The 23,917-nt window shown below is 33.2% G+C and overlaps 2 protein-coding genes and 1 pseudogene across 2 annotated transcripts; 1 reads left to right on the top strand and 2 right to left on the bottom strand.

The window, feature by feature from the left end:
• The first annotated feature begins 2,321 nt into the window (after nt 1-2,321).
• On the top strand, nt 2,322-3,622 carry LOC133314461 (galactinol synthase 2-like). Its single transcript, XM_061515943.1, has 4 exons — nt 2,322-2,654; nt 2,832-3,152; nt 3,257-3,397; nt 3,515-3,622. The coding sequence occupies exons 1-4, from the start codon at nt 2,322-2,324 to the stop codon at nt 3,620-3,622; spliced, it is 903 nt and encodes a 300-aa protein (XP_061371927.1).
• Nucleotides 3,623-6,827: 3,205 nt separating this feature from the next.
• On the bottom strand, nt 6,828-13,602 carry LOC133314490 (ADP-ribosylation factor-like; annotated as a pseudogene).
• Nucleotides 13,603-16,024: 2,422 nt separating this feature from the next.
• Nucleotides 16,025-19,070, bottom strand: LOC133314503 (WAT1-related protein At1g09380-like). Its single transcript, XM_061515993.1, has 7 exons — nt 18,892-19,070; nt 17,668-17,730; nt 17,404-17,520; nt 16,980-17,229; nt 16,739-16,897; nt 16,340-16,491; nt 16,025-16,220 (listed from the first exon to the last, which is right to left on the bottom strand). Exons 1-7 carry the CDS (start codon nt 19,068-19,070, stop codon nt 16,025-16,027), a joined length of 1,116 nt encoding a protein of 371 aa, XP_061371977.1.
• Between the last annotated feature and the right edge of the window lie 4,847 nt (nt 19,071-23,917).

Genomic DNA, 23,917 nt, shown 5'->3' with positions numbered 1-23,917 from the left:
CTGGACATAGCACCCTACTTAGGCTTAGTGGGTGTGAACCAGAATATATTGTGCGTCTCTTGTCTCTTTGATTTAATTTCTGAATATTCTGTTTAGAGACTTAAAGTAACATTGATTTCTGGTTTAAAAGTGTTGTAGCAGAATTAATATTTTTCTGTTTTGTTTAAGAAAATTACATTGCTGCGTTTATACTCTATAAATTGCTAAGGTACACATTCTGTTACTACATTGTTCTTAGCATTGTGAAAAATTATTTTGGGCATATAGGGATTGAAGAAAAGTTGTGTAATTGCTTACTGAATTCAAATAGTAATATAAATTGATTTCTGTTAACTAGTTAGTTGGTGTGGTGATTGAGCTTAATTGTTCAACTTTGTCTAGACTTTAAAAATCTAAGGATCTACTAAGAAAAAGTTTTTGAAAAAGTTTAGAATACCTATTCACACCCTCTCTAGATGTTCCATAAGCGTCATGTGTAAAAAGTCACTTGCCAAACAATAATTATTATTATTATCAATTTTAATCCAATAACTATTAATTTTGGATGATATTGCAATGTTAAATGTAGAGTGTACAACAATATATATTAGGAATAGAATTCAAATTAAAATTATTAATTTGGTCTAATTTATTATTGCACATCTATTAATACTGTCTCTCATTTTTTTTTAAATTATTTGTTAAAATATAATGGATGAAAATTTATTGTCCATATATCACACTTAAAATCTCACAGACCTAATTAGTGGGATTTACTAGGTTTTGCTGCTTGACAAATACTGTCACACATCTTAAATTTTATTACTTCATCATTTATTCTCTCTTTTTACATAAATATCATTAAAATGATGTTATTAATAAAATATAATTAAATTTTTACATTATAAAGTAGAAATTGTTTTATATTTAATTTATTTTTAAAATATTGGAAGAAGGAGAAAATAAGATAGATATTAATTTAAAAATAATATATATATATATATATATGAAAAAAAAATGTTTCTGCAGTTACTGCAGATACGTTATCTGCATTTATTCCCAAAACGACGTTGTTTTGATATTTATAATTTTTTAAAAATTATAAATATAAAGACTATTATAACCTTGAAATAAATTAAAATTACAAAAACACCATAATTTCTGCCCCAACATGACGCCGTATTGGACTTACTGCAGATAATTTATCCGCAGAAAAAGCGAACCTTATATATATATATATATATATATATATATATATATATATATAGATAAAATCATTTCTGCAGCCGCTTTACGTATAGCAACGACAAGTGTATGGTTATGATTCCCCACATTTAATGCTTTCATCCTTTGTATGGTTATGATTCCTCGCATTTAATGTTTTCAAGTATATATATGGCAAGAATTTGATTGTTGCATGTACAGTAGCTGTAAAAATGTAAACCTCATATATATATATATATATATATATATATATATATATATATATATATATATATATATGTGTATGTATGTATGTATGTATTAATACTAGGGATAGGATATTGTGACACCCAAGTTATGTTACACCCATGTGACACTCAGTCAATCTCACCGTTAGATCGCTTATGTTGATCCAACGGTTATATTTATTTCCATCTTTGTATGGTCATGATTTCCCAAATTTAAAGTGAAAGCATTAAATATGGAAAATCATAACCATACAAAGGTAGAAATAAATATAAAATATTAAATTTGGGAAATCATGACCATACAAAGATAGAAATAAATATAACCGTTGGATCAACATAAGCGATCTAATGGTGAGATTGACTGGGTATCACATGGGTGTAACATAACTTGGGTGTCACAATATCCTATCCTTTAATACTATATAGCAAAGACTAATTTCAGTATTAAACAGGACGAAATTCTAAATTGAAATGTGGACTAAATTAATAATATAAATTAAGGAAGGAATATGATATTATTACTATCAAATAATGTTATTATCAACTTACTATTATATCTTAACCGTTGATTTCCGTCAATAAATGATTATCATTTATTACGAATTAATAATTAATTAAGTAGTTTTATCCAAAAAAAAATAATAAGGATTGATTAACGGAAATCAATGGTTAAGGGTGCGTTATGATTTCAAGACAATCCGGTGGATCAAATTCTAGAGATACCTTCCAAAATAAAAGGTCAAACTCTCCTACATGTATAAGGAACCCCAACTCATTTCTCACATTGCAATTCAAAATCTCTTCTTAGCTTAGTGAACAACTTTCTCTTTATTAGCTACTCATTCCCTTCAACCTAATTTCTTTTTCTTCCTCCCTTTCCTCACTGAAATCATGTCAACTCATACCACCAAATTTGCCACCAATGCTACTGCTGAACAACCCATGCCTGAGAGTGGCAGTGCTCGTGCCTTTGTCACTTTCTTAGCAGGGAACGGTGACTATGTCAAGGGTGTTGTGAGTTTGGCTAAAGGACTGAGGAAGGTCAAGACCATGTACCCTCTTGTGGTTGCGGTCTTGCCTGATGTTCCTGAAGAACACCGTAAGCTTCTTCACTCCCAAGGTTGCCTTGTGAGGGAGATTGAACCGGTGCATCCTCCTGAGAATCAGACCAAGTTTGCCCGTGACTATTTTGTCATTAATTACTCCAAGCTTCGTATTTGGGAGGTACATGTTTTCTTTACTGTTACATGTGTTATACGTTGTAATATAGGTGTCTTTTACTTCAACATAATTTCATTTTTTTGCACTTTAGCAATTGTAAACAATAGAAGTGTTCTGTTTTAATTATGTGGCAGATTCTGATGTGTTTCTTTACTGTGATTAATTTAATCATTGTTGCAGTTCGTGGAGTACAGCAAGATGATATATCTAGACGCTGACATTCAGGTTTTTGGAAATATTGATCACCTATTCGATCTGTCTGATAATTATTTTTATGCGGTGTTGGATTGTTTTTGTGAGAAGTCTTGGAGTAACACCCCTCAGTATAAGATTGGGTACTGCCAACAGTGCCCTGATAAGGTTCAATGGCCCTCTGAATTTGGTGCCAAGCCTTCTCTATATTTCAACGCTGGTATGTTTGTTTATGAGCCTAATCTTGACACATACAATGATCTCCTGAAAACACTTCAAGTCACAGAGCCTACTTCCTTTGCTGAGCAGGTTAACTCAATTAATTGAAAGCACATACATGTTATTTATGAAATAAATAAATCGAATTATTCAACCGCAGAGGGTAATAGTAAATTTGTTTTCATGTGTTGTAGGACTTTCTGAATATGTACTTCAAGGCCAAATACAAGCCCATACCTAATGTGTACAACCTTATGCTGGCCATGTTGTGGCGTCACCCTGAGAATGTTGACTTTGAAAAAGTTAAAGTGGTTCACTACTGTACTAATGTGAGTGTGCAATTTCTAACTATGCTTCTCTATAAATTTATGAATTTAATTTTTGTTTCATTTTGAGATTTGATGAATTGTTGATAAATATATATATATATATATGGTTATTGTTTCATTTAGGGGTCTAAGCCATGGAGGTTCACTGGGAAGGAGGAGAACATGGACAGAAAAGATATCAAGAAATTGGTGGACATGTGGTGGGAGGTTTATGACGATGAGACATATTGAAGCTAACAGCGTCAATAACAGCAATTAAGTTGAGCTGAGAATATTCGTCATTTATTTTTTTCGTTTTTGGGTCTTCTAACTAAACGAGTATGGTTTTAATTCGGATGTCCTTCCCGTATAGCGAATCACATATCATATAGCTTGTCGTTATTTACCTTTTTTTTATGAGTCTGATTAATTTGTTTTCCATTATAAGCCATGGGCTGTCGATATATCTTTCATTTCATTAAATGAATTTTTATTTTCGTGGCAATTTTTCTCCTTCTGTTGATTGATTGATATCTTTCATTTCATTAAATGAATTTTTTTATTTTCGTGGCAATTTTTCTCCTTTTCTGTTGATTGATTGATATCTTTCTCCCTTAATTTATGTTCTCGCTATGATATACATTAAAAATATATATATAATTTCTGTTTCTAACACCGTTTGTTACTATTGCAGTATTAATGATGATTATAATTGCAATATTGATGATGATTACAATTATAACATTAACGATTTTTACGCTACAATTTGTACTGCATACCAAAAGCATCACGATATGCAGTCTAGCCATCATCAATACTTACACACTATTGGTATTTAGTTGCTTACACTATTCGGTCCAATGTTGCACGTCTTCAAACTAAACATTATTGTAACGAGCGATGTAACTATGTTATCTATATATGTTTGACGTGCGCGTAGCTTTCGAGCATTAATCTTCTCTCAATCTCATGATCGTTGATTAACATGAGATGCAAGGACGCCTGTTTCGTTGAATTCCGAATTATTATATGCATTACCGTGCGACCCTTCTCTAAATGAATGCAGTTATTTTTTATCTTCTTTTTTTTTTATACAAGTGAAAATTGAATATATAATCAAATATAACTTACCTAAATTTCTCACCGTTAGACTAGTCCTAATGGTTTGTTATTTTTTAAAATATAACATATGAAAATAAATAATCAATTATGAATTAAAATGTAACCGATTAAAAAGTTAATTATTGATACTAATTACATGTGCATCCAAAAAAATAATTGTTAGTTCATTTGCTTGAGGACCTTCACTACTTTATTTGCTTGATTATTTATTAATAGTTAGATCCGAGCATATTGTATCGTACTGATACTGACGTGAAATCAAGGCCGAAAAGAGCCAATCAGAAAGTGACGATGTAAGTATAAACATCTTTAACGGTGTACGTACGGTCATCATGCAAAGTCAATATATATATATAAAAAAAAAAAAAAGATAGTTCCCATGCAAATTCTTAATTCACCGAACTGAGCGAAGAAACAATTAAATAAGGATGCAGTCCATATTATAGAATACTAGCATATATTTTGATTTAACATTTCTCCATCAATGATCTTTAGAATGGTGCAATCACAGATACATCCTTTATAGAGGTGTCTTCCAAAACACACATGGGCTTGTGGATAGAAATGATCGTGACCGTGTTGTTGAGGCTAGAGATGAGCTCCATCGGATGTTGAATGAGGTAAATAGAAGACACTTGGTGCTGACAAAATAAGGTGTTCACACTGTGTGTATCTCATGAATTCAAATTATGTCGACAGCGTAACTGATTGAAAAGGAATTTCTGATCTGAAAAAGTAGTCTGTTTCTGAAATTGCTTAGAGTGAAGAATTAATGATCAGCTATATTATTTTATGACCATTAATTATTATTGATCAACTTCCGGTAATAGCCTTTCCTGACTGCCAACTTATGAGCAATGATGGTAAAACTGTTGCATTTAGAAGCTTTATATTTTGTTTTAATTTTTAGTCCTGTACATTGTTAAGTTATAGCATGAGTTGAGACCTGACATGAGCATTTGATCTTGATCTTTATGTGTTATTATCAATTCAAGAAGACCACAATTGCAGATAATAGGACCGGTACAAGCAGGCAAGAGAAGAAGATTATCAAGTTCGTCCCGTAGAGTCTTCAACTCTGAAAAAGTTTGTGATGTTCATTTCGCCTTGTTGCAATTTGTAAACATCTTCTCTGTGAAATAGTCTGTGATGTTCATTTTGCCATGTTGCAATTTGTAAACATATTCTTGAATATCAGATAAGCGAAAGATATCGGATTGACTGAACCGGTTCCACATCCATCCATACTAGTGAACATGTTGTCAACTTACTGGACAACACGGCTAACACCAAAGGCGTATTGGGCTTAATATAAGTCGAGATGGAAGGTACAACAAATCTTAGACTTAGCTTAGTTTATGCTTTAAAGCTCAAACACACGCAGACGTTTTTCTGCCGAGCCTATTAACACCCGGGTCATATGAAGCCTGCTGCAAACCAGGCTAGAGGGTACAAATATATAGTCAAAAATATAATTTAAAAATAAATTTTCATGGTACCAAAATCATTAAAATTTTCTATACATGAACTAATTTTTATATAAATTGCACAAAAAGAATTTGAAAAGAAATCTTACTTTGAAAAACTTTACCATAGAAAATTTTCAGTTAAATGCAAATATTCATGAATTTATCCTCAAACAAAAAGACAATTCCCATCTTTACACCCATCTACAAATCCCACGTTTGGTTCAGTTACAAAATTCTTTGGTTCTAATTACTTTATAGGAAAAACACTGTTCAAAGGAGAAGAATCAATCGGAATTTATCGGTGCGGTTTCTGTTAGTCATCGTATCATGAAGTTAAATTTGTTACTACATCCACCAGATCAATTAATAAATCAAAGGTCAAAATGAAAATATTATTTTGACAACAATCACTAATGACGAATTCTGAAACAGACAGGATAGAGACATGTGTATAATTCGTAATTCATTAATTATTTAGAATCTTCACGAACAAACGCTGATTGCTAGGGGTGTAAATGGGCTGGGCTTTGGCCTTCCTGGCCCAAGCCTACGTAAAAAAAAACTCAGTCTATCTGGCCTACTGGCCTATTAAAGGCTTTATTTGTATGCCAAGCCCGACCTATTTTTAAAAATAAGAAAGTCCGACATGGCCTACAGACCTTGTAGGCCTACCACCGTAAATACTAAGCAAAAAAAATAATTGTATAAAGCAGAGAAAGTTTCATTCATGCATGCATTAGTACTTCTCATAAGAAAAAAAATAACAAACAAGAAAGAGTCAACATAATACCTCAACTCTAGAATGTATATCATAGATGAATAGAGTCAAAGAAATGAAAAAAAATAAGAAAAATACAATTATTGGGTGCTGAAATAAAGTCTACAAGAGAATGTCATTCATCTAAAAATTAAGGTTGGTATAGGTACTTTTGTTGGGAAATCGGTTCCCTCAAGCTCGGCTAAGCAGCCTTTGTGCGGAAGTCAATCAACAAGATCCTGCTCTCGGATCTCGGCAATACATCGGCCTGAACTTCACCAGGTCGGGCAGCGCAGCGGAAAAATCAAAACGAAAAATCACAAAACAGGAGAGAGAGAGAGAGAAAGAGAAGAACACAACCAGATTTAACGTGGAAAAACTTTCTTCAATGAAGAAGTAAAAACTCACGGGACCTAGTCCAGATCAAAAATCCACTATGAAAATAATGGTTACAAATAATCAGAATCACCAATGTGGTGGTTAACTCAACCTCTCCAACAATGGTGATAATCAAACTACCCTAGAGATGTTTCACTCAAACTCTCTTTAGAGATTTCTCAAATGCAAAGCATAAAGCTTTGCTCAAACAATCAAATAATTATCTCTCAAATTTTTCTCTAATCTCTTAACCTAGCCTCCACCCACAACTAATGAATACATATAGAGGAGGTGGAAATTAGGGTTAGGATTTTTAGTAAACCCCTCAAATGGACTTGGGCTTAGCATTGAAGGAGGAAGCCCAACAACTTTGCCATGTCACATAAAATAAATATTATTTTATTTTTAATAAATTAAGGGTTTTATGAAAATAATGTTGCATGATATAAGAAAATTTTCCTACTCTCACAATAAAGAAGAGAGAGAAAGTGGAATGATGAAAGAGAAAAAAAAATATGTTGACCCCACCTCTTAATTGTGTGTGTAGGAAAGTTTTCTTGGGTCATGTAACATGATACTAATAAAACCCATAAATTAAATAGGCCAGCCTACAAGACTTTGGGCCAGGCTTGGCAAAATTGGCCTACGGCCTATTTGTTAAAAAGGTTTTCTTAAAAGCCTAAGCCTACTCTACTTTTTCTGAAAGGTCGGGCCAAGCCAGACTTAATGTAGGCCGGGCTGTAGATTGGGCCAGCCTGGCCCATTTACACCCCTACTAATTGCTAACACAGTATCATGTATCATTTATCTAAAAAAGAGTTAAAAAAAAAAACAAAAACAAAAACAAAAAAACAAAAGAACAATGTATGCAGTAACAAAGTAAAGACCGGATCCACGACATAACAAGCACGAAGCCAAGCAAGATTGCAGTGTTCCTAAAAAATTATCTTCTTCTAAGCCTGATATACAGATACGGAAAGCAAACAAATATAAATCAGATAATTATAGAAAACAAACATCCATACGGGAAAAGCAGAATTTAACCCTACGTTTTATTGGCTATATTGTTGAACAGCCAATCCAGTTCCTCGTAAAGTCCTTCCCCAGAGGTGGCACGTGTTTGTTATACCTGCAATGAAAACCCAACACCATAATCCGATAATCAGAAAGAAGAAAAAGGTAGGCAAATCACGGACATAACGAAAATGGATCTGAATACCAGTGGCGTTGACGACGAGAATGAAGACCAAGCTTATCCGTGATTTCTGCAGCATTCATGGCATTCGGGAGATCTTGTTTGTTTGACAAATACAAGGAGCACTGCATCTCTCGACTCATCCTACAAGTTAATGTACATGACTAAAAATTAAAATATAAAATATAAAGCTTCTAAATGCAACAGTTTTGCCATCATTGCTCATAAGTTGGCAGTCAGGAAAGCCTATTACCGGAATTTTATCAATAATAATGTTTATAAAATAATAGCTGATCATTCCCCCCTAAGCAACTTCAGAAACAGACTACTTCTTTAGATTAGAAAAAAAATTTCAATCTTCTTTCATTCAGTGATGCTGTCCACATAATTTAAATTCATGAGACACACACAGCACTGTCTGTCTTCTATTTACCTCATTCAATATCCAATATGGAGCTCATCTCTAGCCTCAACAACACAGTCACGACTATTGCTACCCACAACAAAGATAAGTCCCAGTGTGTTTTGGAAGTAGTGTCTCCATAAAGGACGTATATGTGATTGCACCATTCTAAAGATCATTAATGGAGAAATGTTAAATCTATTTAGCATGCAAGAATCAACATGGTTGGCACAATAAGATAGTCAACCCATAGACCTTACATATACTGGGTGTAAAAGCCAGAGACATAGTAACCATCTAAAAGGAATCGCAAAGTAGATGGTAATTACAGCAAAAATTTTAGCTAGCTCATGAATTTAAAAAATGGTGTCGATCTAAATCAGATAACAGAATAAACAATTGGTAAATGCTTTGAGAAAAAGAAAAGGGACCAAATGTGAAAGGCAAGCATGGAAATTAAACTCAATACAGGACTGTTGATAAGCAATGGCAACTCCAAAGAGCAATGCATAAATCTTATGAAGCAATCTTCATGAATTCATTTATATGTCCATAGGAATTCTTTGTTCAAAATGTAAATGTAAGCCACAACAGGGATAGCCTTCCCTCACATTGTCATAGGAAAAACTTGAAAGACAAAGATGGCTCCAATTTATAGCTTATGTATGTCTTGTGTGCTAATGAGGGAGCATCTAATTAGCACATGACCATAGGCGGACTTAGGGGGGGCTAATGTGGGCCACCCCCCCCCCCAATTTAAAGAAAATTATATATATATATATATAAAATAAAATTGTAGTAATATTATTAAATTATTTGTTTTAAAAATTGTATAATATAAAATTACTCTCCATTACACCATCAAATATCACACTACACTCAATCTTTTTTTATTGCTATTCCTATTCCACTATCGAAACTTGTGAAAAAACCCCTCTCTCTCTCAATTTTAACAAACCCTCGTGGCCCATCTGCATTCCCATGGAAAAAAAACCCCTCTTTCTCTCAAATTTAACAAATCTTCTCAGCTCAGGTCTCTCACTATCTCTATTTTTTTTTATGAAATTAACAATGCTGCTATTATTCAATTGTTTTGTTTCGAAATCCATTCATATCATCCCCATGTTTTGAATGTTTTGTTTCGAATCATTATTTTCCATTGATTAATATTTTTTATACCGACGTTTGGTGCGTTAATGTTTTTTAATGCTTTAATGTTTCATTGAGGATTACTTTTCAAACTGAAAGCATAAATTATGTTGGACAAATAAATTAATAGAAAAAAAATTCAAAACACGGATGAACCAATAAATTAAAAAAATAAAATCAAAACTCAAGGTGAAATACAATAAAGCATAACATATTTATTGGGGACTTGTAATATTTCAAATTTTCAAATGCTTCATTTACTGATATGTTAATGTATTTTTTTAGTCTTTATTTTCTTATTTTTTGGACTCTGAGATCTGGAAGTGTTTACTTTTCAATGTTGGTTAGCTTGTTGGAGTGTTATTCTACAATATATCTTGATGATTATATTTGAATAATTTTACTGGATTCAACAGCTTGTCCAAGCATCATTTAGGTACAATGCATTTCCACATACATTTTTTTTAATTTATTTATTTATCTATAATTAATTTAAACATTTTCCGGATCTGTTTTTATTGTAGATGGGTTTAACAATATGAAAACATGTAGAGTAAGAGTCAAGTGAAGTGATCTTAATTTCTGTAATAGATTTCTTTCAAATTTTTACATATTAGGTCTGTATTGAATTTTAAGTACTTTTATTTATGAAGAGGTATTTTTATTTTTCGCCCCCTCTCAATAAAATTCCTGCGTCCCCACTGCACATGACAGTCCATAAGCACATTACCAACAAAACAACCATATTTCTATCAGCAAACTAAATATAAAGGAAATCTAAAAAAATTATGAAAAATAAATTGTTTAACCTCACAAGTTCATATCATTCATTTCAAGTTCAAAGTTGCCAGTAAACGCATAGACATAGTAACCATATAAAAGGAATTACAAAGTATATAGTAAAACAGCAAAATTTTAGCTAGTTCATGAGTTTAAAAAATGGTGTTGAACAAAATCACATGAAAGAATACACATTTGGTAAATGTTTTGAGCCTATGAGAAAAATAAAAGGGACCAAATGTGAAAGGCATGCATGGAAATGCATAACAAAAACACATGCACGGATGGAGAGATTACTCAATACGGGACTGTCCATAAGAAAATGCACCTCTAAACAGCAATGCATTAATCTTATGAAGAAATCTTGATGAAAAAAATATGACCACAGGAATTCTTGGTTTAACATGTAAATGTAAGCCACGACAAGGATAGCCTTCCCTCACATTGTCATAGGAAAAACTTGAAAGACAAAGATGGCCCAATTTATAGCTTATGTATGTGTTGTGTGCTAATGAGGGAACATCTAATTAGCACATGACAGTCCATAAGCCCACAGCCCACAAAACAAGCATATTTCAACCAGCAAACTAAATATCAAGGAAATCTAAAAAAATTATGAAAGATAAATGGTTTAATAGCACATGTTCACATCATTCGTTTCAGGTTCAGAGCGCTCTATCAAAGAATATGTTAGAATGATTACATTACATGTATAGATTATTGTTTATTTGTACCACATCATGTTAATAGGGCTCAAGACCATATTTGATTATTATTAATATAATCCTTGTGAGGTTGCATTAGACACACAGTTCCTCAATTTTAAGTTTGGTATCAGAGTTCTCGATCTAAAAGGGAGCGAATCGGAGCAGTGGTAAAGTTGTTCCTTCATGACTGAAAGGTCATGGGTTCGAATCCAGGAAACAACCTCTTTGCAATTATGCAAGGGTAAGACTGCGTACAAGGATTACCTCCACCCCACACTAACTAGTCGGGTTTAACGGGGAGTGATTTTTTTTTTTATCAAAGTTCTCGATCTAGGAGCCTCTATTTCCGCAAAACCCTAGTAGTTCTATTGTGCTAACTGCTCAGTAGCCATCGTCCCCTTGTTGCACTTCATACTGGCAACCTACTTTCTTTGTCATGCGTCAATATGACAGCCTCTCTCTGGCTGCGCTTCCTTTTAGTCTCCTTGCTCAACCATCCATTGCTCCTCTGACCGTTGACCTCCCGTCAATGACTTTTTTGGCCGACGACCACATCAGTCTAGGTCCCACCTCGATCGGAGGTAGCACACACTCCCACATGCCCTAAACGTATGACGGCCAGAAAACTTTCAAGCAGCATGCAATCCACCATCTAGTGGCCTTTTTTGGTCGAACCACCACAGATCACCTTGTCTCACTCTTCTCTGTCCGGATCTGGTCTCATTTGGTCATGGGTCCAAGCCATTTGGAATGTTCCGCAAAACCAATATCATTTGACATCTTTTTGCGGCAGTTTCTTGACACTTTGGTGTTTTCCAGTCACCTTTTGTGTTTCTTGCAAGTTTTCTAATCAGTTCTGATGGGACCTGGACTTTAAGTAAATGAAAGGGTGGAAATTTTTATATAATGAATCGTTGTATAATTAAATATAATATTCTTTCCAAAGTATAAATAGATCTCAATCATCTCATACAAAAACTACAAACTATACAAGACACAAATCTTATCTTGGCCACCCACATCCCAAACAATGAACCTAATGTTTTAATATTCTACAGTCTCCACATAAAACCCCGTACAATGGCAAACATAAGCATCAATTGGGTTGTTGTTGTTTGGTGGGGTGGGGGGAAGCCAAAACTTAAGCAAGACAAGTTGAATGGTGAAGAAATCATATAATAAGGAGTTCAAAAATCCAAAATTTCAGGGAACAAAAATGTTGGAACAAAAGTAGGAAAGTAGTCATGCACAAGACAAATTTGAAAGGAGCATACCAATTGTTGGAATGGTCATGACAATCTCTCCCAGCTTGAGCTTGTACAATATGGTAGCCTTACCAGCAGCATCAAGACCTACCATGAGAATACGCATCTCTTTCTTGGCAAAAAGTCGACTAAAAAGTTTGGTGAAAGACAGCCCCATCTCTTATTTTAACTGTATGGCAGAATCAATGATGAGAAATTACGAAATCAATATAGATTTTTTGGGCCAAAAACTGTCATATGGCAGTACATTCCTTTAGTGATAAATCTCATAGTTTAAGAAACAGGATATTAGAGAACCAGTCTCTTCCTGATAGATTCAAAAGCAAGATACTAGAAAGCACTCCATACAGCTACAGAGTTTTGTACAAGCGCATACAACGAGAGCAACCTAATTTTCTGGATACATAACTAAGAGGGGAAAACGCAAATTTTATTTGTCCAATTACCCAAAAATCTATCAAACACATAAAGTAAACCCTAAAACCCCGTTCCATAAAATCTACCAAATGTATCCAACAAAGTCTGTACCAATTGAAATTTAATGAATGGGGAAAAACATCATATCTGTTTGACATGAAATTATTTCACTTGCTATTACTTAGAACATAGCGAAAGGGAAGATTAAGATCGCAAACATGCTTGATTCACTAGATCTGCGGGAAAACGAAACAAAACCTAAGATGAGACAAGTGAGAGTTGGAACAGACAAAAGATGGAACAGAGCTCGAATAAAGTCGTTATTCAGATTCAAATCACACAAAAGGAATGAGTGCGTAGCAAAAGCAAGAACCATTCCAAACAGTGAAAACAAATAGTGCTGCTGATATGAGAAGCTTACAGGAGAAGCAGATCAGTGAGCTTGAGACTTGAGAGTGCGGATCCGCAAAGAAGGTACCCTAACAAATGCGAGCACCTTTGGGAAGGTAACGACGATTCCAAGCAATTGAATGCCAAAGTGAAGTGTTGGAACGACGATTCTACCGTGGACTCGTATACAGTAGTAAACAGTATTTCTCAATTTTGGTTGGAAAATTGATAAACCAGTTAATTTATACAATGTAAGTGTGTGTGGCGCAGAAAAAATTTCAGCAGAAATAACTTTTCCTTACAATATAAGTCAAACGGATCCAAAAGTTAAAAACCAGTCGCGTGGCGATAATCCAATTTTAAACCTTTTTTTATTTAGCTAAAAACATACTTTGAAATGAATAAAGAGTTACGTAAAGATTATTATTATTTTGTTTTTTTTTATCACGCATAACATATAATATGGTCCATTTATACTAATTTAGAATTTTACTTAACTTAATCTCTTTTAATTTTATTTTAGTTCATTGCTTTATATATTATGTAATATTAAAATTATATATTTAGTTTTTACTGATTCGATCAAAATTTAACCACAGTTAGACCAATAAACCGTAAAATAGTGCATTTAACGATTCAATGATCAGTTCGATTTTTAAAACAATCGCAGTCAAAGAGTAACAATTATAATTTTTTTTAAAAGGAAAAAGTAAAAAAAATTATATATGATTCCTTTCATTTTTTATTTATTGTTTTTTCGGGGTACGGCTCTGTAGACTAGTCCTTTATTGAAATAGTGGGTGCATTGAGTTTCGCTATCGGATGAAGGATGAGACTCATCCTCATTCGAGAAGGGAGACACATCTTTTGACCCCAAAGATTTTTCAAAAATTTATTTGAAGCAGAATTTAAACTCCCGACTCAAGCAAACCTTGAAAGCTAAATTGCCTGGAGGTTAGGAAACCTAATATTTTTAAGTAATTAACCAATTATACATTAGAGAACTGAAAAAGAAGATAACGCTATGGTACTCTAGGCGGCTAGGGCTGGAATCAGAGAAGATTTGAGCAAAAATAATGGATTGAAGTGTTATGATATATATATATATATATATATATATATATATATATATATATATATATATATATATATATATATATATATATATACGGTTTGTCTACTCTCATATTGTAAGAGAGAGCATATCTCATGCTAAGACACAAAATGATGGAACTCACACTAAAAAAAATAAAAGAAAAGAAAAGAAAATAGCAGCACACTTATCGAAGTGTCTATGACATAAGATAGTAGTCTCCTACAACATGAGACTACTATTTCTCATATATATATATATATATATATATATATATAGAGAGAGAGAGAGAGAGAGAGAGGTAGAATCCTTTGACACCTCATATGAGAGCCGTTAGATCAAAAAATATCAATGGTATCACATGCTTACAAATCAAAGTCGTTGATATTTTTTGATCTAACGGCTCTCATATAAGGTGTCAAATTTCAAATTTGACACCGGTGTCAAAGGATCCTACCTCATATATATATATATATATATATATATATATATATATATATGAGGTAGGATCCTTTGACACCGGTGTCAAATTTCAATTTTGACACCTCATCTGAGAGCCCTTAGATCAAAAAAGATCAATGGTGTCACATGCTTGCAAATCAGAGTCGTTGAATCTTTTTTGATCTAAAGGCTCTCAGATGAGGTGTCAAAATTGAAATATAACACCGGTGTCAAAGGATCCTACCTCTATATATATATATATATATGGGAAATGATTTATTTATAATTTTTTTTATAAATTTTTGCAAATTATATTATGTACTTCCGGAAGTACACAGTGTAACCTAGTATACTTTCGAGAGTACATAGTGTAATTTGTAAATAAAAAATTTATAAACATAACACTCTCCTATATATATATATTTTTTTTCATTTATATTTATATTTCAATATTTTTTTTTATTGCAGATTCCATTATGTACTTGTTGGGAGATTAATAACTGTTTCTTAATTGATGTGAAAAAATATTTATAAAGGAAAAAGGATTTTCCAATAGTTTGCATAATTGATGTGAAAACAATTTTATAATCTATTTGTTGTATTGCTGAATGTGTAATGATTACGTAAGAAGTATTAGTTTCGCCTTTTTTTTTTAGTAATGTTAGATAGTTCAATAATCTTATGAACATATACTTACTAATTTAATAAACAAACGCATCAAATAATTGAAAAATTGAAAATGACCTTATCATAAGCATGGGCTGAAATTCTAGTTTAACATTTTTGAAAGATAACAAAGGATGTATAAATAAACTGATATGTCTGCAAGGAATCTTTTAATTAAAACTTAAAATAACGATTGTGGATCATTTCAAATGTGACACGAGATCAACCACAGCATCATAGAATGCTATCAGATATTGTCCCCAAAAAAAGAGAGAGAGAGAGAGAGAATGCTATCAGATTTCAAATGTGACCAGGGCCAGGGGTATTTGGCAGCCTAAAGAACAAATAACTGAAACGTCTTAAGCCTTTGCTAGCATATCCTGCATTGAATCCTCTGTCTCACTGCCTCATCCTCCTTCTCTTTAAGTAACAACATGATGGTTACCATTGGATGGCATATAGGATTTTAATTCCATATCATTCTTGGCATCCTTCTCTTCATCCTTGATTGCTTCCATCACTTTCACTTCAATAGCAGCATCTTTGTTATTCACCTCTTTGTTCTTTCCCCACAGAACAGAATAGAGTCCGAAAACTATCACGAGAGACCCCATGGCACTAAACCAAATCAAAATTATGGGATTAAATTCAAAGCAAATTTTAGTTATTAAACAAAGACAACAGATGTAATACATAATAGTTATAAATAAGTAGGTGAAGTGCATATAATTTCATACGTTCCAACGTATAATTTCTCCCGAAGCAAAGCCCAGCTTACAATAGCGGTGATGACAAGCTGCAAGGGAGTAAATACAGAGACATACAGAGGACCTCTCCTCTCAATGGTCCACGATATGAGGCAATACGCTAGCCCAGTGCAAACTATTCCCTGAAACCATCATTATCATATAATTATCACAATTACTGTTTTACGGTTAGACACAGGGGAACCCAATATTAATGGGCACAATAGAAAATCAAAACCATAATAAATGGAAACCACACCACACATCTAAATCCAACATCATATTGGTCCAATTGAGTGTATTAATAAGTTCAAATAAATAGTGTAATATACATTGAAGCTTGGTTAGTGAATTAAATGCCTATCAAAGCAATAGAAGAAGCATATCTACCGCATAAAGAGAAGAGGTAAGCCTCATAGCATTGTAGAGTGACCACTCTGAGGCCCTGTGTTCAAAGCACAAGGCAATCACCACACACTGAAAACTTGCCAAGAAACACATGTAGAAGGTGCTCGTATAAGGAGCTGGAAACTTCTTGCTTATGTCTGCCTGAAACGGCAAAACAAGTACATACAAACAGACTCCTCTACTATAATGATTAAGATTTAAGATCACTTGTAATGATGCTTACTTGAATTATGAACCATAATGCCCAAACAAGGGAGCTAGCAATTAAGACAAAAGGGCCTAGAAGCGAGTTTGACTTGCCGGAGGTGCTTGTTCCTTCTATTTTGTCTGCATATCCCCAGTGAATACTCGATTCGCCTAAACCAATGACTTTTCCATGGTAAAATGATAAAAGCAAGGCTCCACCCACACACAAAACTGTCCCCAACACCTTTGCTACGCTGGCCTTCTTCGTGATTTTCACATTCTCTTGTCTACCGATAAATGAATAAAAAATATATAAAAATTAAATTTAAATCAAATCATCAAGTAGTATCTTATCTTTTTGGCCATCATTATCAAGTACTTTTTAGAAGGCCTATTAGCTGCAAAGTGGAACATGTTATTTTGTGGAAATAGACAATAGGTCCAATTAATTTGCTACCAACCTGAAGATGACTGCAAGGATAAAAGTGAAAGCTGGGAGCAAATTACTAAGTGCGCATGCAATTGTAGCGGTTGAATATTTTAGCCCCCAGAAGTACAGAACCTGGTTTCCTGTAGCACTGCATTCAAGCCCAAGTGTGTGATTAAAATGCTGATTTTACATGAAAATACTAAAAAGTATATTAAAAATTATGGCTTTTACATTTAAATTAAAATAAGAAACAAATGCAACTTGAGCTTAAAGAGTCGAAACAACCAAAGCTTACCCTGTTAAGGAAGATACTAATAACTGGAACATTATACGCTTTGTCATCCTGGGAACTGTATTCCTGAGGAAGAAAACAAAAAACAAAAAATTAAGTTGACTTCTTATTGAAACGTAATAAAAAAAACTGAAATTTATATGATGCATTAATTAATAGATCAGAGTAAAGGATTTTTCTAATTTTCTTCCATGTTTTCCCTGCATCCCTCCAGTCTTTTGGCTCTTCGTAAATCATTAAGATAATGCCAGAAAGACTCTGACAATTTCCACGGAACTTTTTCTCAGTAGAAGTACAAGACAAAAGTAAACGAGAATGTCATATCCAAATCACGCACAACTACCATGGCCATGCAATTTGTCTATGACTCTATGCTTTCATATAGAACCACGGATCTGAAAAGTAGAAAGTTGCTGGCATGTTACATGCCCCAGAGTCTCATAACGCGTCAAACATGCATGCCATCAGCGTTCTACTTTTAAGTTGTCTACGCAAAATGTTGTAGTGTTTTTATCAAGTTTGGAGTTTCCCCATTAACTGTATGATATATATGGTTTGTTACTAGCCTTTTTGTAATCTTCTCCTTCATGTTCTTTTTCTCTAGATTCTCAGCAAGCAAAAAGCATCATTCATAACCAATAGCTAAATCAAAAAATGGACTGAACACCTACCCTAACCAAAATTGTAAGATAATGAATTTTTGTTTGTTGATATTTACTTAGTTCATTCCTATCGAATATCCAATGTGTGAGGCTGTCTAATTAACACTTGAATTCTACCAGAATCCTTTTTTTTTTCATTTTAATTGTTCTTTCAAAACTAAAAAGTCATAGATTCAAATCCAGAAAACAGTCTCTTTGCAATTATACAAGGATAAGACTGCTGCGTACAAAAGATTACCTCCACACACACTCGCTAGTCGGATTTAACGGGGGAGAGGTTTTTTTAGTTTTGTGTAATAAATCGAAAATCCATTACTTAAACCATACCGGCCAAAACAATAGTGATTGACGTAAACACTCAATCAGAGTAGCAGTGCTTCACACCCTACTTGATCTTGAATATGAACATTATTATGAATGCCTTATATATGCAATAAAACCAGACAAGAAGAGCATGACAAAAAAAAAAAAATATATATATATATATATTATATATATATATATATATATATATATATTATTCATAGAATTTATAGATATTGGGGGATATGCATATGTATATTACCATTCCAGCCAATAAGCAAATGGAAAGATGGACACAGTTGCAAAGATTTGGCGGTAAGCAACAAGTATAAGAGGGTTCATGCCAGATTGCATTGCAAGCTTTGAGGTAATATTCATCCCTGCATAGACCAACTGCACAAGAATCATTAAGAACAATGGAACGAGACCCCTAGTGTCCATTTTTCTCTAGAGTTTATTCTTCACTCCTCTGCCTTTTGAACTCTGGAGAGAGAGAGATTTATAGAATGGGACAACGTAAGGCAGAGGAGATGAGAATGAAAAGTAAGAGATGTGTATATATATAAGAAGGAGGTAGGAACAACCGGAAAAAGAAGAAGTGTAAAGACATATATAATGCGTGAAATAACAGTAAAAGAAACGCTGGCAACAAGAGTTGGCAATTATTGTTTTAAAAGAAAAGAAACAGTTACGATGATTTCATGCAGCAGCTTCGGCTTATGCTCAGGGTTTGGCAGCTTTCGCTGCATTCAGAGTCTTGAAGTAACTGATTTGCTAAGTCATGCGCGTGTCAGCATAAACAATAAATAAACGGGGCCCATCACATTTCTCATCATAGGTCCCCTGCATTCCCCACACTACCCCGGGCTTGTTCCACGTTAACAACAGATATTTGCATTCACCTCAATGCTTCTCTTCCCTCTCAGCGTTTCAAATTAGAAGAGATAGTGAGGGAAGTTTCCTTTTCAGCTTTTTAATGATGCCATTTTTTCAAGCTTCAAGACCAAATTAATTACAGATTTATGAACTGTCTTGGGAAAGGGATCTAATTAATGCCAGTGAAGTAAATTTTTCCCGATACAGTTAAGACTCTGCAGGATCTCTCTTATATTCATTCATTCATTCATATAGCAAGATCTAGGGTCCTATTCTAACTAGCTTTAAAGTTTTACCCGGCAATTTTTCAAAATGAAGGGTTTTTTTCGACTTTACCCCATCCCTCTGTCGCCCACTTTCACTTACCCTCACGAGAGGTTTGTTTCTAATTCTAAATAAACGTTTTGATAAGGCTATCTGATTCCACATGTAGACTTTGCTTTTACGTACCATCTATATCTCACACTTTTCTATATATAGCTAAGACTCATCGTCGATATCTTTTTGCCGCATCAAATTTGTCACTATATACGTATATAGTGAAATGATAGAGAGAAAAAATATCATTACTAATCATATGTATCTGGCATATATTCATATGTTACGGCATTAATCCGGGGGTCTTAACTTACACGTAAGGCTTTCCTTTTAGGATCCAAATAAGTTTTGGGATATTCATTTGCATGCAGCCAATTATAATGGCAGTGAGAAAGAAAACAAAAAACGCACTGGTAGAGTAACGTAGAGAATAATATAAACTATTAAAAATGAGCTTACCTAACATTTAAAGCTTTGGGTTGAAATGACGTTTAACATGATATCAGAGTTTTAGTGATCATAAGATTAAAAAAAAAAAGACTTGTGTAGTATAAGGCAGACCAAAAATGGACTTGTGACATAAGGGCTCTTGCGTGAAAGAGTGTGTTATATAATAAAATAAAAGCATTATAAAAATTATCACCTAATTCATTAAAGTTTTGGGTTGAAGTTGCGTTTAACAAATCTTAAAATAAATATTTCTTGTTTATTATTTTTTTAAAGAAAAAATATTTATCCTTTTAAATAACACAACTTATATCTTTGGCTAAAGCACCATTTTAAAATTTTTGGGCAAAAGAATTGCCCAGTTAAAGTTGATTGGATAAGTTTTTTCAAAGTAATGCAGTCAAACATGTCACATATAGTGACAGGACTAGTCCCGTCAATGATACTGATGGGACTCGTGCCACGTGTCACTTCAGTGCCACGTACCACGTCAGTGCCACGTAAGCAGTCCAGTTACCGTAAAACTTCGAAGTGTCATAACTTGTGACTCGGGTATCCAAATCAGATGATTTTTTTTATTTCACATTACTTTTCGAGATCTACACAATGACACCTTATTTGATATATTTTATCTCACAAACATAGTTTGAAGATCTTCTGAATTTAAACGATTGTGGTACAATTGTTACAAATTTAAACTATGTTTGTAGGAGATAAAATATGTCAAATGAAGTGTCATTGCGTAGATTTTGAAAAGTTATATGAAATAAAAAAAATCATCTGATTTGGATATCTAAGTCGTAAATTATGACCTTCCGAAGTTTTATGGTAATTGGAGTGCTTACGTGGTGCTGGCGTGGCACGAGTCCCGTCAGTATCATTGACGGGACTAGTCTCGTCAACATATGTGACATGTTTGACTGCATTACTTTGAAAAAATTTATCCAATCAACTTTAACCGGACAATTCTTTTACCCAAAAGCTCTAAAATGGTGGTTCCCCTATATTCTTTCACTCTCACAAAGAAGTGGAATCTACACCTTTATTTTTTTTTGTCAATTCTCTCTCTTCTTTTATCTATCTTTTTCTCTCTCTTAAAATGATACAACTTTATATCTTTTAAAATGATACCCAATTTTCTGTTTTATTAGAAAGCATAAGTAATAATGTAGTGGGGTCAATTACAGACTTACAGTGCTACAGCAGCAGAAACAATACATTACTTTTTATTAAAAAGGTTATTCATAGAGAAACAATTAATTACTATCGGTACATATGTTCCGGGTACTGCCATCCAATGGGATGAAAAGGGAAGACCGAACATCAAGTCTGCAAGATCAGACATGCAACCCGTCTGTCTCTGCCACGTCGTTGCATGTTGTAACTGGTAAGCAATGCTACAGAATGAAAGAAAAAATCTCGAATGCTCGATCTCTACAAGGGATGCTAAACAAGTTATGGGTTTTTGGTTTGGCTCGTGAAGGTCTGAGCTTACATGTCTAAAATTGATTGTTGGATCCAGGCTTGGACTTGTATAAAAGCTCGTTTAATAAAAAGATTTCATACTTCAATTTAAAAGCTCGGCATTAGAGCCTCTCAGGTTTGCCTAATATATTATTTTTTTTATTTTTTTTATTTTTTATACTACTTGTGATAGCTCTCTCTCTTCTCAATTCATTTCATCCCATTTTATTAATTAAATAGACTTTTTAAATGATTTTATTTTATATTATGCTATTTGGATATACATTAAATTTATGAATATTTATGGAATTACTAGTGCTGTTGATTGTATATTTTGTTTAGATAAATTTTTGTTGTCTTATTTTTTTAAAACAGACTAATAGGCTAAACAAGGCTTTTATTTTTCGTAAATAAGTCAGGTCACAGGCTGATATTATATTCGTAACAGGTAACAGGCTAAGGCCAGTTTGACACATTTGAACACAGGCTCAGCCCGTTAAGACCAAAGCTTGGCTCGGCTCGTTAACACCCCTAATCCCTACCCAATCAAATATGTAGGTTATAATTAAAAATAAAAATAAAATAAAAGGTATAATAATAGATTCACAAAATTTATATATTATTATGCCGCATCAATATAAAACAGGTATTTTCTCTTTCTTATCTAAAATGGCTCGTATAATTAAGTAGTCGTGATATATATATATATATATATATATATATATATATATATATATATATATATATATATATGAAAAATATTTCTCAAGCAGCTTGAGATAAGTTTATCTCCGGCTATTCCAAAATTACGTCGTTTTGTTTATTTATTTCCTTATATTAATTGATTCACCTTTGAATGGTTATGATTACATTTTTCTCTCTCTTTCTTTATCATGATTGATCCATCTTTGTAGGGTTATGATTTACTAGTCGGAGATAAGATTATTTCAAGCAGCTTGAGAAACGATAAGCTCATATATATATATATATGGGCTTTGTTCTTCTCCTTTCATGGGAGAAGAAATTTTTTGCAGCACACACAATTTTCTAATGGATCCCACCATATATTAATTTAAAAAAATAAAATATAAATTGTAAAAAAAAAATGAGTCGTAGGCAGGAGAATAGCCTTCTGCAGTCGCAGCAGAAGCTATTCTCCCTATATATATATATATATATATATATATATATATATATATGAGGTAGGATCTTTTGATATCGGTGTCACCGGTGTCAAATTTGAAATTTGATACCTAATCTGAGAGTCATTAGATCAAAAAAGATCAATGGTGTCACATGCTTACAAACAAGAGTCGTTGATCTTTTTTTATCTAACGGCTTTCAGATGAGGTGTCAAATTTCAAATTTGACACTGGTGTCAAAAGATCCTATAGATATATATGAGGTAGGATCCTTTGACACTGATGTCAAATAAGAAATTTGACACCTCATCTGAGAGCCGATAGATCAAAAAAGATCAACGACTCTGGTTTGTAAGCATGTGACACCATTGATCTTTTTTTATCTAACGGCTCTCAGATGAGGTGTCAAACTTCAAATTTAACACTGGTGTGAAAGGATCCTACCTCATATATATATATATATATATATATATATATATATATATATAAGGGTTCCTCATTTCTGCTGCCACTGCTGATGGAAAAACTTGCAGCAAATATATTTACATAAGATACGGAGCCGGATCCTGAAATTAAAAAAAAAAATTCCAAGATCCAGAACTGGATCCTAGTGAAAGTAAGTGTTGCTGCAAAATTGCTGGTCTGCAGCAACTGAAGAGCTATTAAAGCCATAAAATAATCATTTTACATGTATGCATTTATAGATCCTTATTTTATCCCTAATCATTGTCTTTTATCTCTAATAGTATGGGTGATAGGACTAAATCTGTCACAAAGCCCATATTTGATGTCTATATTAGTACTTATACTTGCATTAATATAACTTAAAAATTAATCAAGTCTTAAGTGTAAGAGCTAGTTGCATTACATTTATGACGTCCAAACAACACTAATGAAAGCAACATAGTCGAGCCCGCGCAAATAGTTTTTGTAGTTGCACATGAAATTTGTTAAAAGGTCTCATGCACCATGGGGAGTTGCAAAATAGAATAAGGACCACTATGTTCTGAAAATTTTAAGGGCTAGCCATATTAGAGCAGA

Source organism: Gastrolobium bilobum, unplaced genomic scaffold (genome assembly GCF_033153095.1).
Source record: "Gastrolobium bilobum isolate Gb01-03AN ecotype WA unplaced genomic scaffold, APGP_CSIRO_Gbil_v1 utg1951, whole genome shotgun sequence".
Lineage (NCBI taxonomy): Eukaryota > Viridiplantae > Streptophyta > Magnoliopsida > Fabales > Fabaceae > Gastrolobium > Gastrolobium bilobum.
This window is presented reverse-complemented; position numbering and strand designations above follow the sequence as displayed.